The 20214-nt window shown below is 40.9% G+C and overlaps 1 protein-coding gene across 15 annotated transcripts in view; it reads right to left on the bottom strand.

Moving 5' to 3' along the window:
• Positions 1-20214, bottom strand: part of ABI2 (abl interactor 2) — a 110258-nt gene that overhangs the window by 42389 nt on the left and 47655 nt on the right. For 2 of the 15 annotated variants that reach the window (XM_066576054.1, XM_066576056.1), the window contains 4 exons: positions 15546-15643; positions 6177-6326; positions 4026-4147; positions 2188-2370 (listed from right to left, as the gene is read on the bottom strand). In XM_066576054.1, the coding sequence (XP_066432151.1) occupies positions 2188-2370; positions 4026-4147; positions 6177-6326; positions 15546-15643 (553 nt within the window). Of the gene's footprint in view, positions 1-2187; positions 2371-4025; positions 4151-6176; positions 6327-15545; positions 15644-20214 lie in introns of all 15 variants that reach the window. The other 13 variants (XM_066576053.1, XM_066576055.1, XM_066576057.1 and 10 more) reach the window with 7 other exon arrangements.

Raw genomic sequence — 20214 nt, 5'->3', positions numbered from 1 at the left:
GGTCGACATAGTTGAGTGAGGGCTTATTTTGTGCAGTACGTCCTGTCATTTCTGTTGGTACCATTTTCGCATACAATTGACTTTTTGATCGCTTTTTATTACATTTTTTTTCCTGGATTACTTTGATACATCGATCTTTTATGGACGCAGCGATACCAAATATGTATTTTTGGTTTATTATTTTGATTTTTTTTACTGAAAATATAGCAAATGGGGGATGTTTTGAATTTTTATTCCTTTTTTTTTTTAAATAAAACCTTTTTCGTTCTTATTTTTACATTTTCTTTTAGTCCTCCTAGAGGACTACAACCAGCGATGCTTTGATCGCTCCAGCAATATGACGTAATGACTGCTTTTTGACAGGCGGTCTATCAAGCCACCCAACGGAGATGTCACTAAGGGCTTAAGATAAGATTTTTTTTTTATTACTGAAACAAACGATGGGCCTCTCTACATGGCGGACTATCCCACTGACAAATGCTAGAACTTTACAGGATTTCTAAATTTGTATCCTGGCCTTGCTCAGATACAATACCGCAATGAGTTTGTACCGCGTTTCCCCCATAATAAGACCCTGTCTCATAGTCATTCTTGCCTCAAAAGAGGCACTAGGTCTTATTTTCAGGGGATGTCTGATTACTCTTACCTAGCAGGCTCGGGTCAGGTCCCTCCCGCTGGCCTCTGGAGCTTTGACTGCACTTCTTGCAGTTCTCGGCTGCCCACAAAAGATTACTTCCTGGTTATGAGATTCATAAATCCCACCTCCAGGAAGCGATGACTTAATTGTTTTCAAGCTCTGTTTATATTTCCCATGAAGTCGCTTACCGATGATGCGTATACCCACCGCCCTTACGTAATATAAACATACTGGATGGCTATGGTTCTCTCCCTATAGTTTCCTTATTGGCTGTGCCTGTATGGCAACATAAATACTCACCGTAGCCATCCAGCATGTTATGCCCCACCAGAAGGAGAGGTCCCCCCCCCCCCCCGAAACGCGTTTTTCTGCTGGTTATACTCCCCATATAATAAAACTAGCTGATATACCCCGCCCCGTCCAAGTTAATTTGATACAGATGTTTACGTGCTGTTTGCATGGAAATTTTTCTGAAGTCAAGGCTACTTTAGAGTAACCAAGGAATAAAATATGTATACACGTAGAGGAGCGGTAGATTCTCCTCAGGCTGCATGAACTGATGTCCCTCTGCAGAATATGCTACCCCTCCCATTCTCCTCATTTAGGACCTAAAGAATGCTCGCACCAAATGTCATACTTGTACGACACTGAGAAGTTACTTTACATAGAGGTGCACTTACTTTCGAGTTGTGACCGCTTTACTTTTCCTATTTAGGACCAAAAGAATGCTCCTGCTAAATTTCATGTTTGTACGACATCGGAAAGTTAGAGAATTAGTGGCTAGTCAGAGAGTGAGGGCTTTCACCATAGATAGTCTTATATGGTACCACCATCACCATTTTTGGAGTCGTCGTGTCTTAAACCATTTTTCTTTCACTTCATTTCATTTCGCGTATATATGTAGCAAAATAGAACAGGCTGCGTTCTATTCTGCGCTCGCATAATACACACCTCCAACACGCTAATCTGAGCAGAACTGCGTAATGAAATGTAATTGATTGCCTGCGAGTTACCGTGTATCAAATGGGCATACAGAGCCTGAGTAATACGCTGCAAACATACGCTCGTGTGAGGTAAGCCTTAATTTCAACAGATTCATTCACATGAGTGTACTTTTTCACACGATGTTCGACAGCGTGAAAAAAATTGTGCAACATGTCCTTTTTTAATGGTACCTTTTTTATTTGCTAAGCAGCATATAACTTTTATACAATTGTTATGATAAGTAAACAATTGTACCAAATCAATCTCAAATGACATTTAGCTTTTTTTTTTTTTTTTTTTTAAGGTTCTATTTGCGCTTGTTGATTTATTCTTTAATCATATGCAATTTCTGTACCTACAGCATTACCAGAAAACTATTTCTACAGTAAGAAAAGCAAGAGAGAGATAAGACAGAAGTATTATGCATTTCTGAAGCAAAGGCAATAATTCATTGTGTAAACACATTCATGCATGCAAATGTGCGTTCTTGCAATGTTACGGCAAAGTTGACAGATTAGTTGTGTGCTTCACTGCACCCCCACACTGTTAGACATTCACACACTCACCTGTAGAAGGAGCAGAGGATACAGCAGGGGGAGTTGGAGAGGTGAAACCATCAGCAGGGGGTTGGGCTCCTGCAGCAGCATCTGGGGTAGTTGAGGAGGAAGGGGCAGCAGCAGGAGTATGAGGGGCAGGGGCAGGAGTGGAGGTAACAGGAATGGGAGGAGTGCCAGCGGAGCCGGCAGGGGCTACATGGAGAGAGGAAGATGTGACGTTAATACAGAAAGCATGTTAGGTGGGATTAGAAATGCTTTCATGAAGCTCAGTGTTAGGAACTTAGTAAAGAGTAATAGGTATTGTCGTCATTCACAGCCAGATGAAATTCATGCAAGGGAGAAAAAGTACACATTTTAAGGTTTGTTTTGCCATAAGGAAGAATCTAGAACTGGTTCCTCTGACTATTTACCCTATATCATTTATTTAGGGGTAAAATTACACATTAGGCGGCAAACATGTCACCATGGTTTCTGTAATTTTTTTTTTTGTATCTGTTACCGCCATTTTGTAAGCACTGCGGAATATGTTGCCGCTAAATAATGAATAATTATTATTATTATTATTATTATTATTATTATTAACTGCCGGTTTTAGTAAAACACATAGTACAACTTTTTGAAACAAATGTAAATACTCTCAGGTTCCAAGAAGCTTACAGTTATAGTCTTACTGAGCTACTAAAAGAAAACAATGAAGGAACTTTATAAAAGTAAAAAGGAAAAACTTTTACGACTCTTGTACACAAAATTAAATAATAAGACTTGGCAACTTGGGCAAAAACGCCGGTCGATAGCGCACACGAACAGAAGTGAATTTGGTTGCATTGTGGCTTGCAAGTTGCTGTAACAAGATAAATCACAAGAAATCTTTTAGGTTCCTATTAACTTGTGAGCCACAAATTGACCACATTCATTCCAATTAGGTTGAGACGTCAGAGGGCTATACTGGGCTCGTTGGCCGCATCACCAGAGGGCTCATGTAGCTCTAGCCTTGCCCATGCATAAGGCCGGTTTCACACCTGCGTAGGAACATCCGGCCGGAGGTTACGTAGCCGTTTTGGCTGAACGTACCGGAAGAAAAAGGGATGCCTGGGCAAGGCATCATAGGAAATACAGCTGCCAGAGCTACTCTGTGCAAACAGCGATTCCTACAACGGAGACCGAAGACAGAACCTTGAATGTGGCATGGGGATGAAAATCTAATTGGCTAGGTCAGGATGTGGCGGGGTTTGAATGATTTCATGTGACTGGTGGAATCTTCTATGGCAAAACATACCTTGATATTATAAATAGACTAGTTTATTTCTTTAAACACACATGAATATTAAAAACACGTTATTATTAATAAAGTAAAACCATGAAAATGAATAAAAGAGCCAGCAGTAGTGAAGATAGCAAAGCCAACAAGACAGAAAGCAGCAATATTATTGCTTCTTTAGTATGTAGAACTGGAAAGGATCATTCCACTGAAATATGAAAATGTCATGGTGACTAGTATATACTAGCTCACAAACCTGGTTTCAAAAAGATTTCCCACCTGGGAAACACTAAAAAGCTAGCCGATGTCTAATGATGCATCCAATAGAGGTCTACTTTCCCTAGCACATCCCCGATGACAGAAAACAGTCTTAACTACGTGCTACTTGTCTGGTTAACCAACAGCGGGTGCCAAACATTAATAGCAATGACGTGACCCATCATGCGCTGGAAGCCAGCAAGAATTACTGTAGGTACCAGGTTGTGTTTAGCATACCCAACCAAGAAATGAATTTTCACTTTTGGGTGCAAGAATCCCTTGAACTACAGTACCAAACAATGCAGAAGACTGCACATCTTCCAAGACTTACCTGGAAAGACACTTGGAGGAGATGGAGTGGGGACAGCAATTGGAACACCCACACTACCACTTCCACTGTTTTCTCGACTACTGCTCCGACTACTAGGGTGGCTGCCGCCACTACTGCCACTGCTGCTACAAGAAGTAAAAGCACAGTCAATATAGACATACTTGAATAAAGTCAACATTATTGATCTTTCTTTTGTAGGTCATTTATGCATTTGACGAGCTATCCAAAACTAAAGTAATCCATTCAGAAACAATGCATAACCAGGGCAAAAAGCCTGCAAGTAGGTCGAAACTACAGACATGATGCATTTTAGACATTTTCACTTCGTTTTCTTTTTACCCATGTGTCTCATGCTTTTTCCACCAGCCAACATACATCTCCTATTTTGCTGGTTGAGTAGGTTATTAAAAGAACAGTGCGAGATAAGCGGTCACCTATTTCTCCTTTAGGGCATATGGCAGTCCTAGTGAGGTGGTTCAGACCTCTGCCTACAATTACATGGCCACTCATATATATGAATGGCTGTATTGTAGCATCACACATGCAATTAACATGTACAGTCAGCCACAACTTTGGCCGATAACCCTTAATGTCACCACACAACTGTTTACCAGGAGCCCCAAAAGCTGGATTTCCACGGTCAAGCAGCCACAAGGCAGTCTGAGATTACAAACAAAAACTTAAAAACTTTCCAAATTTGTAGCAACACATTGGAGAAGTGCATCTTCTGCTTCAGCATGATGATCTCTGTGTACATAGAAAGGTCTATAGGCTCCAGTGGCCTCACTTGTGCTCAACCACCTAGTACAATTCTGATGCCTGAATGTCCACATACTCTTGACCTTTTAGACTATTGAAATAAGTGTGTGAATAGGTATTAACATTAAAAGATACCTTTACACAGGACTATCAGATGAATAATCACTCAAACAAGCGAGTGAGAACTATAGTTTTCCCATGTAAACAGGCCACCAACCGGGTCACTCATTTCATTTCAGCTCAAACAGCTAATGAAAAGTCGCCAGTGTAAAGATATAGGAGGAAATGCACTAAGTCCAGCATTTCCAACGCCAGGCTTAGTAGAATTTCCCCAGTCGCACGGTGCGCAATCCTCTTCAAGTATTCAGGCGTGCGTGTGTACGCAAGAAACTGGCGTAATACATAAATCTGTCGGTTTGGCCGGCCCCGCTCCTTCCAAGCCACGTCCATTTTCCCCAAAAGTGGCGAGGCTGGCGCAAAAGGCTGAAAAGCTGCTAAATTTTTGCACAAGCAGCCCTTGTCTCAAATTTTGCAACTTTTTAACGCCAGTTGAAAATTTCTTAAACGCCCCCATAGTCATTTATATTTGAGGAAGTTGTGAACGCCTCTGCCTCCAGTAAGTCAGTCTCTCTCTCCTCCTGAACTAATTATGAATGATTCTCACTCAATATCAAAGCCTTCATCTGAATATCGTTCCCACTTTCTAACAACTTTTCTGGGCGACTAATGGAACAATAGTTGCTCAGTGTAAAGATACCCCTAGTTATTGGCGTTCACGTGAAATGACAGGATCAGCCCTTACAACCTTTGTCCCGTAACCCTGTTTACCCTGGTAGTTATGTAGTCGCTGCTAATGGTTCTAATAAGCACAGATATCTGCACAAGAGAATAAGCAAAATGACACATTGGAAAGCGCTGGAATTACATGCTTTTGGAACAAGACACACAAAATGACCCCAAAAAGGAACAGATCTGTATGGGATTAGGTATTAAAAGGGTCAACATAAAAACACACAAAAATACATGAGAAAACATCAGTCACAAAACATTTCTTGAAGCACAGGCAGTGGCCAGAAAACTTCCTGATGCTCTGTAGTAGTGAAGGAGTTCATGGAAAGGTGATTAAGTCCTTTTTCTTTTTGTTTCTTTAGGAAAAGAAAGCGTTCCACTAAGAACTTACGGCCAAGATAGTGGGGCACAAATAAAAACGGATGGACCCATCTACTTAGTTGCCACTTTGCAGTTGGAGCAGTCACTCAACAATATAGACCACGTTAAAAAGGTGACTGCTCTCAGAAAGCCATGATGAAACTCTAACACCAGATAAAAAGAAAGCTTAGCCCAAATGTTGAATTTACAAATATGCCATTCTCTTCTATGGCTTACATATACCTGTATGTGCGGTTCCTCTGGTTGACTGAAGCTGTTCTAACAGGGCTCTGTTGCTGTGAGGGAGCCATGTTACGTGTGGGGCTGGGTACATAGTCATTTGGTACGACAGGGGGCCGCACAGGCTCCAATGTGCGGTAGGGTGAGTGTCGCCTTCAAGAAAAACAAAAATAAATAAAAAAAAATAAACCTCCAAATGTCATCCCAAAGAGTTGGGACATCAGGATATAAAGTCTCCTTTACCAGCACCCCAGTCTTCTTCACGTGGGGGTTTTAATGTGCTCCCAGTTATAGACAAATTTTGAAAACCCAATAAAGCCCAAAGAGGAATATTAGGCCTAAAATCAGAATCTCTCAATTGTTTTAACCCCTTCACTGCTACACAACTTGCAGAGCATTGGTTGAGACAGCAGGCAACACTCATTATTTGAAGTTCAACATTAAATAAAATAAAAGGGTGAGTGGTGGGAGGGGGGGGGGTAAGCACTTCAAAGAAAGGACCTGCCACAGAACACAGTGGTGAATGATGGTGACAATGATCGGATGTACGGATTGTCCACAGAGACTGCTGAAAAACTGTGTAAACACAAGCGACAAATTAGATTGTAGGGTCTAATGATATCAAAAGGGAAAAACAAAAAACACAAGCAAACATACTACTGCGGAAGTATATTAGCCATTTAGGTCTACTAGAACAAACGTATTTAGGCTCTGTTCACACTGGCGTCACGATTCCATTCCGTCAGGTTTCTTTCGATTGTGATAGAATAATGCAGTCTGCTATATTATACCAAGGTAAACGGCAGAAACCACAAGAACCTGTTAGAAGTCAAGTAGATCAGCGAGCATCCAATACACATGGGAAGGAATTTAAGAAGGGCTATGCGACACAACTGGAAAGGGGGTGAGGCAAATATATATTTCTATACTAGCTTGTTACCCGCGACTTCATCCACGTGGAATTTTTTTATTATTATTTTAATTTTTTTATTGCATAACTCTGAGAAACGCGCGATGTTCACCATCGAGAGTTCGTCGGACCGGGGATTGCTCCAACATCTCTGTAGCTCTATGAGACACGCGATGATCATAATCTAAAGTCTGCCGGGCCTGAGGCTGCTCCGGGGTCTCTACTGCTCTAAGAGCAGCTTGTCTTTCAGGTTGTTGAGGTCTTCTTGCCTCAGTGTGGTCATCCGATTCTTGGGGCTTAGTAATTTTTACAGCTCTAGCTCTGCTAGAGCTAGGTGCTGGATCTGACTTCTGCCTGCGCATCATATTAACCATTTGCAATCCGATTTTGGATTCAGGGTTTCCTAGGGGGCTTTCTCCTATCATTATACAATGGCGCTATCTGCAAGCTAGAGCCAGTACTGTGGTATGGGACATGCTGGAGAGGCCCCGACAACAGAGCAGCCAGTAATATACAGTAAGAATACCCTGCCGGATGTCTTGCAACATTGGAGCTGTACAGCCTTCAATCAGAATGTAGGAAGACGTCAGACAGTGGATTACAAAGGGTTAAAAGACGACCAAAAAAAATGGATAGGAAATACGATCAAAAGGAAACCATTTCTTACACAGCAGAGGTAGAATGAAAGCTGCGCTGTGATTGGTTGCTATTTCTTATACTGCTGTGGTAAAATTAAAGCTGCGCTGTGATTGGTTGCTAGGGGCAATACAGATTTTCTTTGAAATCTCAATCCATGTTAATGTGTCTTTCATTCAAGTTGTAGGGCAAAATCTGTCTTGTATTGTACAGCCCAGCGTTCATTTGTCATACTGCTGAGGTAAAATGAAAGCTACGCTGTGATTGGTTGCATAAATTTTCGGGATAAATAGTAGCCTATGTCCTTCCTCAAGATGCAAGCCATCTCCCTGCCAAATGTCATAGCTTCAGCGGTTTAGCCGTGAAAAGGTAACAGAGTTACTTTCGCATTTATATTAGTATGGATTTCAGTTTCAATAATATTTATTGGGAATTTTTCACAAAATAAATTACAATATATTCGTTAATAAATGTGCAATAAAAAATACAGTTAAAGCATTCAGTGGCCATTAGGTAGGTTATGGAATAAAAGAAGAAAAACAATGAGAGAGATAGATATGCAACAAACACCAGGTGAAATAAGAGTAAATGACAAACACCGCTCCTGAGATTTATCGACCAACTGATAGAAGCCAAGATAGAAAAATATAGCAATCAGCCGGAGGATCATCCAGGCTTTACATATATAGTGAAATTTCACGAAGATGCAAGCAGTTTTCCATAGACATATGTCTGGTTGATTAGGGGGACAGTTTCTCCTATGTTGGGGATGACTATATTTCCAATGTCCAAGTATAACCAAGGTCGATAATATCAACACTTGGCAGGCCAGAATTTGATACTGTGGCAGAACCGCATTGGAACCAGTATTCATGAAAGGAGAGTTCTGGACTGTGTAACCAACAAGAGAGGCTAATAGCCTAAACACAGTCCCAATACTATGCAGGAAAGGGCAGTTCCACTATATGCAGTAATGATCCCCCGCCGCCAGAATGTCTCCAACAATTATGTTACATTTGGGCTAGACGAACTGGTGTATAATACCATCTCAGTGTGATTTCTACGTGTATACGGTATTACACCAGTGCTTTATGAGTCAGAGAAAAAGCTTGCTTCTATTCTTTGTCGCTGAATTCATGGCTCAGCTCCCCATCCCACTCTCTTAGTGGGGATGTTTTTTGGAAACAAGCACGATCATGTAGCTACATCGAAATAATAGAGGTTTATGTGCAAGTAAGAAATGCTGGATTTGCAAGTATTTGTACTGATCCACCAGAGTCAAATAGTATTGAGATTTTAGTTGCTCGAATGGGACAAGAGATTCCTCCAGTGATAAATGTGTAAAGATACTTAAGGATCTCCTCCTTGAAATATTCAGATATCAGATGGTATACCGAAGCATGTATTCTTTCGGGAGAGAGCTATGAGATTTTGTCAATTCAGGTCATTTTTTCCATACCTTTAAAGACGTTTGAGTCAATGGAGAAAGGTGCCATAAAGAAATAAGGATTTAATCAGGACAGGAGAAGCTAGGTGATGCTCAATATGGACCCAGTGTTTCTGGTGCTCAGATGTCTACCAAGGGGCCAATTAAGAGACAAGTGTAGGTATATATTACTTTTGAATATCTAGGAGGTCCTTTGTAAGTAAAAGGCTGGCCATTCGTGGTTTACGTGGTGCCCAGACAATTTAAGATAGAATTCTGTTCATGCCTATAACAAAAATGTTGTGGTAGTTCAATAAGGAGAGTACAAATTAGGTACAACAATTTTGGCAATAAAGCTTTTTTTTTTTTTTTATAAAAAGGTGGAATTTTTATCCATATCATCTCAAATTTAGATAATCTTTGGGAAACTTCCTGTAATACTTTCAACATAAGAAATTGTATTGGTAAAGGTTTTTTTTTTAATGTATAGCGGTTATTGTTCTGCCCAGATATTTTATACCCTCATATTGCCAATCAAAAGGATGTTTATTTTGTAGATAATGTAATAAGTCATTAGGGATATTCATAGGCAAGATTTGGATTTCTGCGTCCATGTGAATGTCCCCCAGAGGTCTTATATGAAGTCATACATATGAAAGAAAATAACCCAAAACAGACGCCAACCAAAACCATCGCTGTATGCGCCCTGTAATCCCAAACCATACATATTATATATCAATACTTCCGAAATAAAAGGAGGAACCAGTTCTCATACTTTATTTTAGCATAAATATACTAAATAAAAAAATAAAAAAACTATAAATGTTAAAATTTAAAAAAAAAAACAACCTTTTTTTGCTTCCCCCCGCAATAAAACTAAAAAAAAGGGGGTAAAAAAAGCCATTCTAAAAATAGCCCTATACGTCATGGAAAAATAAACGCAGCAAAAATAATTTTGGTAGCTAAAGGGGAAAAAAATTGAAAAGCCTTGCACAAGTGTGGGAATAAGATATTTTGAAAGGTTTTATAATAGGCATTCATAAGACCATCTGGGCCAGGCTATTTACCAACCAGTAGGGAGTTGATATGTTTGAGCACTATTGGTGAATTAAGAGCTTGCATTTGGGTTTCAGAGAGCAGGTAGGTTCATTTTTTGCAGAAACTTTTGAGCCTGTTGTGTTGTGCTTTGGAATGTAAAGGGGTCATCATGTAGGTTCATACAAGACCAAATAATAATCCCCAAAATTTGCTCTCTCTATAGGATTCATATGCTTTTGTTATTCTGGCCAATAATATTCTTGATTTAAGATGTTGGGCTTCAAGATGAGATGCCAATAATTTCCCAGATTTTGTGAATAATATTGATATTCAATCTTTATTTTCCGCTCATAATTTTGTAGCAAGTAACTGAAGTTTGTCTTCATTGAAAGAGCTCTTGTGCCTGTTAAGTTGTCCGCTTCTGTTCATTTTGGGTTTTGAGAGCCTTTATTTTTATCAAATAAATAATTTTGAGTCTTAGTCCACATGGTGACCTACTCTAATAAACAAACCTTTTATGTATGCTTTGTGGGCGTTCCAAAAAACATGAGGATTCACATCAGGAGATGTATTATGAATAAAATAGTCCTTTACATCCCTTCAATAATCAAGAATCATTACTATGCCAGATATGTGTTGGTGGTTGGCCGTAGTCTTCTGCTAGAGTCAAGATCATGGCATGATCTGACCAGGTGATCGCCCCAATTGTCGACTCTCGAGGAAGCAGTAGTAAATTTCTATCTAGTAGAAACATATCTAGCCTCGAATTACTGTTATGGACAGTCGAGTGGAAGGAGTAATCCCTCTCAGAGCGGTGCATTGCTCGCCAAATATCAAAAAGTTCTTCCTTCCACCATATGTCACTCAGGAATTGGGCCTGATTCCGCAAGTTGGAGGTGGTAGCAATGCTATCTGAGACTGCATTGAAATCACCGCAAATAACTAATTTGCCTTGTTTACATTTTCAAGATACATAGGACTGTGTGTGTGTAAAACACAAGTTTTTTGTTAGGAGCATAAACTGAGGCTAAAGTATATACTGTATTGTTAATTGAACAGAATTTTATAAAATATCTGCCTTATAAATCTATTTTCTCTTGAATAAGCTGAAATGTAAATGAAAATGGCATATTTACATAGAGTCTTTTGCTGTAAAAGCTATATACGGTTGTCATCAGGGGAGCAGTTTTCTGGCCATTGGTCATACCTGGTATACGACAGGGGTAAAAGAAACAAAAGAAATAGAAAAAAAAGAATAAACAGTCCTTCAGAAACTTGTGAATGAGAAAGAAAACGTAGCAGCTCTTCTGGAGCGGAGTACCAGTAAAAGTTCTCCGATGTTTCCAAAAGGTTTAATGTTTCATAGCATCACACCAACAGGGCAGATTTAGAAATTATCGATGAACTTGTTTACAAGGTTTCATGACGCGCCATTCCTCCGGTAGGCGGTGACTAAATGGTCTAGGAACCATAGTAGGCAAGAAGGTGTCCAAATTCCAAGCGACCAATTGCTTCATCCAACAATTTAACAACAAGCGTAGTGTCACTATGAGTTATAAGACACACAGGGATTCCCTATTTATATGCCATTTTAGTGTCCGAGAGTTGTGGTGATCGGCAGCAATTGTCGCCTCTGCGCTAGAGTTGCAGCAGACAGGAGTAATTATCCAAAAATATGAATAGAGACAGCACTTGATAAGGTGCAGGTAATGAGCCCACTTTTCTAGCATTTTCCAACAGCCTTTCTTTAACTTAAGGGGTTAAATGGGTTGCGCCAAGTTGGATTGTGAGGAAATGTGCATTGCTTTCAACATTGTTTTCATGGAGGTAGCCATGACTGATATATCATTAATAGGAATATCATTAACGGCAGGTGATGTAGCTTTAGAAAAGGTGTAGTCACTCACCCCTGCATTGGGTTGTCCCTCTAGAGGGCTCATTTCTTGTTTTTGCTATGCTGGGCTGCCCGTGGGAGAGGAGGTCACATCTGCCATGTGGCCGAAAAAATGATGGAGTTGAAGAATTCTTGCTTAGCTTTCGGATGGTTTGCATTCACGTTTGCAAGTAAACTTGCGAAGTATGGCTGAAAGTGCTTGTTAACCAATTGCTAAAAGCTGGATCTTTACCTTGACTCCTCAGATTGTTCATGATCAAACGAGCGCGCCATATGTAAAGGCATAGGGGAACTTCCCTGCAAGCTTTCAGATGCGCCACCTTGGTCCTGCCCCAGGAAGTGAGGGAAGTAGAAATTAGAAAAGGCTTATTCGCCTTTATTGTGATCGCTTCCCTCTCCGAGGCATTGTGGACAACTGGGCAGCAGATGAGGTCCGATCAGCTACAGTTTTGAAGCTCTGGAGTTGCTATAGAGCCCTGAAGGTTTAGCAGCCCTGCATTCAGGCAGCCACGTTTCCCCCCTACCTTCCCCATACTTGCTCCATTTTGCCCTTTTTCTACTACCCCTGCCACTATGACTGGTATACTTTTACCTTTCTAGCTCACAGATGGCATTCCCCTTAAAATCAAAGTTTGTTATAATAAATTTCTTGCCCTTTACTTCAGTAAGCACTACCCCAAGACGCACGGATGAAACTCCAGTCTTGGTCAATGTGTACCACTGTAGAAAAAACCTGACCTGCAATGGATCTTTTAAAAGCAAAAAGCATGACAAGTGTGAACAGAGCCGTAGGATTGTAATAAGAGCCTACAAATAACTACTGTAAATCTGTTGATTAAAATGAGTCAGTCACAGCAAAAAAATAAAATCTCCGCTACTGGTGCCAGTTGTAACTAACAATCTTCCAGTGCGACATTTATATATAAAATTTGACTACCTGCATAACGCCAGTCTGCTTTTCAGTATGGAATTACTAAAATAGAAGTAAGGGCGCTTGTAGACACAACGATGATCTTTCAAAAAAATTGTTCAAGTGAGCAAATGTGAAAGACAGTCGTTCAGTCTAAACGCCTTTCGCTTGTCCATTTTATGCAGGTGTAAAAATCATCATTGGCTTGTTCACTTATCGTTCGGTTTGAACAGTTCTCATTCAGTCGTTCTATTCCCTTATACAGCAAATACGAAAGACTGAAGACTCTGAACAATTTCATGTTTGAAGGAGCCAAAGATGTATCTGCCTATATTAACAGGCTGCACGAGTGAACTCTGAAATCATCCCTTCGTTCAAACGATAAATCGGCTCATCTAACAGGACCCTAAGGCGCAAAAAAGTTCATGGCCAGGGTTTGTATTATTGGATTGGCCCAGTATAGGTATCGGTGACAGAAGGATTCAGAGAAAAAGCTTACCTCCCATTTCAAATTGTTTTAAAGCAGACAGAATTGACTTTAAGCAAGTCTGTCTTATCTTTCCAACGATAGTGTATGGTGCGTTATATAGACAGAGCCTCTGTTGGTGCTGCAAAGGGAAAGTGCAGAAAGGGTTTTTCTGTAGTGGGAATTAGACGGTTTTCCTAAACCGCTTTCCATGATAAAAGTTGGATTGTGAAAACCAAGTATTGGGATTCCAACCTGGTCCCTTAGGGCACTTTTACACGAAACCCGACAGGACAAGAGAGTAAGAATTACTCACTTGTCGGAGTTGCTTTGTTTTCAGTTCAAATAAAAACCAAGCGACTATCATCACATGTAAACAGGCAGTCATTCATCTATGGCGTGCACTGCCATTCGGTGAGCGATTAGCACTGGTGTGTAAAAGCACAGGAGCGATAATAATTGGGACGGCCGTCCGAAACTTAAGCGCCCAATAGTCGTCCCACGTAAAAGTACACTAACATCGAATTATATCTGCAGTGTGTTGTGCACTACATCCAGCTCTCTAGTCTTCTCACAGTAAGCAACCTAACTAAATGAGCTGCAAACGTCTATGGTGCTAAATGTGCACACAGAGGTGTATAACTAATGGATGACCAATATTAACTCCTATCAAAATTACCGATAAATACAGGCTTCTGTCACATATTTATAATGAAGCAGATGATAGCTCCGCCTACTAACTGAAGGCCGAGAAAGCATCTTCGCTATGTGCTAGAAAAAAACAAGCTGATGCATGGAAGCATGGCATCTTGGTGCCGGATTTTCAGAGGTCTTGTGTAAAAGCCCATTTACATGTACCATTTATCGTTCAAACAACCAAAAATGAGCGATAATCGTTACATGTAAACGCGGGCATTGTGCACTTTTCCTTTGAACAATGATTTTAAGGTGAACTTAAAATCCATAGTTCAGCTATGGGAGATAAAGCAAACACATTTATCTCTCGGTAGACCACAGGTTGTCTCTGCCGGGAGCCGGCAGATAACATTGTAATCTGCTTGTAGCACCTACGAGGACAATGCAGCTGTGTGCACAGCTTGGCGTATGATTAATCACACACTGGGCTCTGCAAACAGCTCCTGGAGGCCCTTTTACATGCAGAGGAAGATGATAAAGTTTTAATGGCCGTTAACACACCTTATGCAAAAAGATCGCCAAATCTTTCAATAGTTTAAAATATCTGTGTGTGTATACATGTCTCAATAAGTCATAGCAGTTTTGCAGCCTATGGGGAATTACATACAATACTAGGCAGGCAATTTTAAGGTTATGAATGGCTGCTGTATAAAAAAGTGTGAAAATCCAGTAAGCCACTTTAGGCCACACAAGTTTTTAAAGTTCATAGGACATTAAGTTACAATGGCCTCAGAAATGAAATGTGGGTACCCTGCACGTATTATCTGTCAGTCTATTAGAAAACTTGTTAAAAATCTGGATCCCATCCATCGTGGGGTTTTTTTGTTCAGCATTGTAGCAGACACCAGCTACAACAGAGGCCATGTGTAGAGAACAGAAACCAAAGATTAAATATATGGAAGGCCTGTTTAAAGTTCTGTCTTTTAAAATTAAATGTCGAACAAGGGGTATTCTCAAAAGGTCAGGCGAACTCTATGCCATAAAGTTGGATATTACAGATAGTTAAAAAAAAACTTGACATGGAACTATGCCTAAAATATTAATGCAGGGGGGGAAAAAACGCCGATATATATTTTTCTAACAGTCTGTGTGTTATCCCACGTATTGTCACTGTTAAGCAGGTACTTCCTTTTGTACTTGGGATGGGGAAGAGTTGCTTGCAAGAAAATAATGCCATGCATTAGCACTGTATCGTTAGCAAGAACATTAAATAATGATTAGACAAGATGGCAATTTCTTAAACTAAAATTCAATGTATATGACAAACGATTAAAAAAAAGAAACTCCGCTTGACAATTATTTTGGTGAAATAAGAGTTAAAATAAGTACCTTAAACATGCTGGGTAAGGTATTCTGGGCTTACTGCATCCCCATTCTACTAAAACAAAATAATTACCCAAGGGTTCCTTTGCCAGTCATTGGTGGGCTAGGTGGTTTTTGAGTTGGTGGTGTAGTGCGTGGCAAACCTCCCATCTTCATGTTCTGCGTACTGACCTGTACAAAGCAGAAAACAATTGAAAAGGGGGAAAACATCACAACAGATTGCCTTTATGGAAAAATAAAAATGATGTGATGGCATTTGCTCCTAGAAAGTAATAGAAAGAATAGAACTGGGATGAAATCAATGGAATAAGACTTTTTCATGCACTTAATGTAGTTTCAAAATAAATAATAATACATCAAAGTTGCACTAAAAGTATCTCTAAGGGCTTATTTACATGGATGTATATAGGCAGGGTTTTCACGCCAAGCCAATATATGTTGCACCTCTCTGCAAGGGGAGGAGGCAGGACAGGGCGGGAGGGAGTGTGAGGAGCTCCCGCCCCCTGCCACTGTTTGCAATGGGAGGGGCGGGATGGGGGGGGGGCTAAGCTCCGATCCTCCCATTGCAAACAGTGGTGAGCAGCGGAGAGGGAGCGGGAGCTCAGCACACTAGCTCCCGCCCTGTCTTACCTCCTCCCCTTTCAGAGAGGGGCAGCGTAAATCGGCCGGGCGTTAAAACTCAGCCGATATATGTCCATGTGAATGAGTCCTTAAGTTGTATAATTGAGGAATCGAAAAATAAAATGGTTTGTAGGTTTAAACTATGAAAAGTTGGGGGAAAAAAAATACAACTTGTTTATTACTGGTTATCACTACAATAAGTGCAATTTGAGTTTAACAGGGAAACAACTCTTACTAACTAGGCACTAAAACCACACTACAATAGTAAATAAATGTCATTCTAGTAGTGCAATTTCAGAAAAGGAATGTTGAAAGCAATATGCAAAAAAAAAATTATAAACCTATGTGAAAGTTGGCCATATAAGGTTCAGTTTGTCAGAAAATACCAACTGGGCCAATAATCAGACCATAAGCCCAACCTAAAAGCATTGTTTTTTACACTCTGCTCCCTTCCAGAATGAAAAAAACTTTTCTCTATATCTGAATATTAAAAAGCCTTAAAACAAGATTAGCGATCTATGCCAAAGCAGACATCCATAGAAAGCATTGTTTGAGTATCTACTTCTGATTAGTACAGAGAGAAGTTCTGTTCAGCTGTGTGAGACGCCTTGGATTTCTTTCTTGAAGAGGAGCACTAATTTGCACACTGTCATCACAAAGCATCGCCTGTAAACACTCCTCCCTACACTAGCAAGGCCTCCACAAGAAGAAATAGGACTTTCCAAGAGTTGCTTCATGCTGTAAAGAATTAGGTTTAAGGGGGGAAAAAACGAGGAAAAAGAAAAAACAAACAACCACAACCGTCCCATGTTAAAAAAAATGATAGAATAGCCTTCGCTCACTCATCCTAGTCCCTGCAGCGCCAGCACTGGTTCTCATGCAGAATCAGTCTATGAATGGAAAGTTGCAGGCTGTTGAAACCAATTACAGACCTCAGTGGTTCGACCACCGACGTCTATGAGTGGCTGCAACAGCTTGTGATGGCTCATCCACAGTTTGACTGCAACCTGTAAACAGAGCGTCTGCGGGAGAAAGAATAGGCGGTGATTGAGCTGCAGGAACCAAGATAGGTATGGACCTTTTTATTGTTTTTTAACATGGGAAGTGTAAAAAAAAAATACATCTATAGAAACACAGAAAACATAGAAAATTGATAGCACAAAAAGACTCCCTGGTTCATCCAATGTGCCCATATTATTTCCTTTTTCTCCTCGAAAAGCTACTTATCCCAGGCAGCTGGAATTCATTTGCTGGAGGTTTGTCCCAAGTATCTACTACTCTCTCAGTAAAAATTAATTCCTGTCATTGCTTCTGATCTTCCCCCAACTAATCTTGGATGGTGCCCCCTTGTTCTAGTGTTCAACTTCCTAATAACGATCGCGTGAAAGAGTGAATGATGAAAAAATACAAACAATTATCTGCGTGTCTAAATGGATGACATTTTAAAGCAAACAACTGTCATTCTTCGCTCTTTCCAACAATTATATATTCGCTCTGTATAAAAAGGACGCTAAACCTAATAAAAAGCCCACACTTCCGGTTCCATAGAGGAAACATTGCAGCAGTCATCTCATCATCATGAAAGGTGACCTACATACAGAAAACAGGATCAACCATTCACAATAGTTGATTGCCAGCCACAGCTTATCTTCTCCTCCTTTTTGCCCAATGATCACTGCACAGATTAGAGAACATGCCTAGGACAGTCTCCATAGAAGTCAATGGGCCCCCTCTTGTCCATTGTATGAACGGCTCAATTTCTTCTGTATAGCATCTCTAAATGCAGTTATCTGCAGCTCAAGCAACATGGCCGCCCCCTAAGTCACGTACAGACAAAAAAAAAAAAAAGGACAACCAGAAAATATAATGATCAGAAGAATAAAAAGTGTTTTACTATCTGGATTTAATGAGCAGGACTGACAGGGCCATTCCAAAACTCAAATCATTATATTTTTGAGCCATTCTTTGGCTCAAAAATATAATGATTTGAGTTTTGGAATGGCCAAGATTTAATTGTGTGCTTTGGCGCACTGTCTTGTTACTTCATCCACATGTCTTCAGCTTAAAGTCAAGGACTGCTGCTCTTACATTCTCCGGTATAACGTTTTCATATACATTAGAATTCATTTTTTTCTCACAGCTTACAAGGCATCCGGACCCCGAGGCAGTAAAGCAGCCCTAAACTATGATGCTTCCTCCACAAGGTTTCACATAGGTGATCAGATTTTGGGCGATGGTGAGCAGTGTTTTTTCACTAAAACCTAGCCTTGGGCATTTGTGCCAAAGGTTCCACTTTTCTCCAGTCTATCCATGGACCATTTTCCAGAAGCGTTGTGGAGCATCCATGTGGTCTCCGGCAAATATGAGGCAGGTGGAAATGGAATTTCTAAAATGGTTTTTTACAGTCGCGTCTTCCTTTATGGCATATATCCACGAACACTGTTACACCATTCTTGTTCAGGGGCTAATAGTGGACACACGAACAGAGGTGTTTGCAGAATCTTCTGTAGATCTTTTTGCTTCTTCCACACATCTTTCAGAATCGCCCTTTGTGTTCTTGGAGTGATCTTAACAGGAAGTCCACTCCTAGGGAGAGTAGAAACTGTTCAGAACTTTCTCCATTCGTAGATACTTTGTTCAACCGTGGATTGACGCGCGCACAGATCTTTAGCAATGCTTTGAAGCCTTTTCCAGCTCTATGCGTCTTAGTATAGGTCTTCTGAAAGATCTTTGCCAGTCTTTCTTGAGCAGATTTGTCAGTAACCAAGTTTTGTAAGCCTTTATTTAATGGGCAAAGAGCCAGTGAAACTTTCAATCTCATCTCCTTCATTGAAACACCTCTGCCAATTGGCTTTTGGAGAAATAATTAATATGGAGGTTCATTTTTTCTCACGTTTACTCAATGCACTCAATAAAAGGCAAGAATTATATACAAACTGTTTGTATGTTATTAGTTTGGTTAGGCCTCATGTCCACTAGGAAATTCAGGCCCGCGCGGATTCTCCATGCAGAATCCAGCAGCGGGTCCCTCCTTTCCCGCAGACATGAGGCCTGAAAATTGATTTAACTCACCTGTCCGGACACTGCGGGTTCCCGTCCGTTGCAGCCGGATCCTCTTTCCCTCTGCCCGGCGGATGTGCTAGGCACGCCGGCAGCGTGCCGCGCGCATGCGCCGTACACTTTTCTTTTTTTTTTTTTAAACTCCTGCTCTCCTGCGCCGGAGAGCAGAAATTCAGCTGCGGGTGTGCCGCGGGACCGGACGGCTTCCATAGGCTTCTATGGAAGCCTGCAGGAGACCCGCAGAAAATGGAGCAGGCTGGGGGTGTTTTCCCGCACGTGCGATCTGCGCGGCCGGGAAAATTGACATCCGCAGGTATTTACTTACCTGCGGGTGTCCAATGCATCCCTATGGCCGCGGAAAACGCGTGCGGGACACCCGCACGGATTTCCTAAATCTATTTGTCCAGTGGACATGAGGCCTCAGTCTATAACTGTGACTAACAATCAAACCCCATTTTAATTCATATACAAGGCAGAAATCCAGAAAAATCCAAAGGGTATATAGTTTTTTTATAACTGTACATATCCTTTAAAAGGCGTTGCCCGGGGTTTTCAATAACAATAGGCCAGCAATATATGATCAGTGGGGGGTTGAGCCCTAAAACACCAATAAATCAAAGCCACCTGCACACGGCAGAGCCGGATTCCACATGTGGGTTACCACAACAGTTCCAGGCTCTGACCGTGGCCGGCGACCCTGCGTACCTTTATTTTCTCTTTTTTTTCTGTACTTCGGATGGTTACGGCGAGCGTCCAAAAATGCGCATTACAGATTTTTTTTTTTTCAAATGTTTATTTTTCCCGCACTGTGGAAAGGCGGGCGATGACGCAGAATCCGCGACCTGTCTGCAATGTTAATTTTTCCTCTGCAAGTAGAAATTGATTTCCACTTGTGTGCAGGAAGAATCGATTTCCCATAGCATGCTATGGAGGGTATTTGGTACGGATGCCCGCCGTCGATTCCGCAGCTAAAATCCGCCCCTCTGCAGGCAGCCTAATGGTATGAAAAAACTAGTGTAGTGTGACCGTATCTGGTACCTTGCAGTAACACAAATACATGT

This window comes from Eleutherodactylus coqui, chromosome 8, assembly GCF_035609145.1.
Source record: "Eleutherodactylus coqui strain aEleCoq1 chromosome 8, aEleCoq1.hap1, whole genome shotgun sequence".
NCBI lineage: Eukaryota > Metazoa > Chordata > Amphibia > Anura > Eleutherodactylidae > Eleutherodactylus > Eleutherodactylus coqui.
The sequence above is the reverse complement of the archived record's forward strand: the minus strand, read 5'-3'. Positions and strand labels throughout refer to the sequence as shown.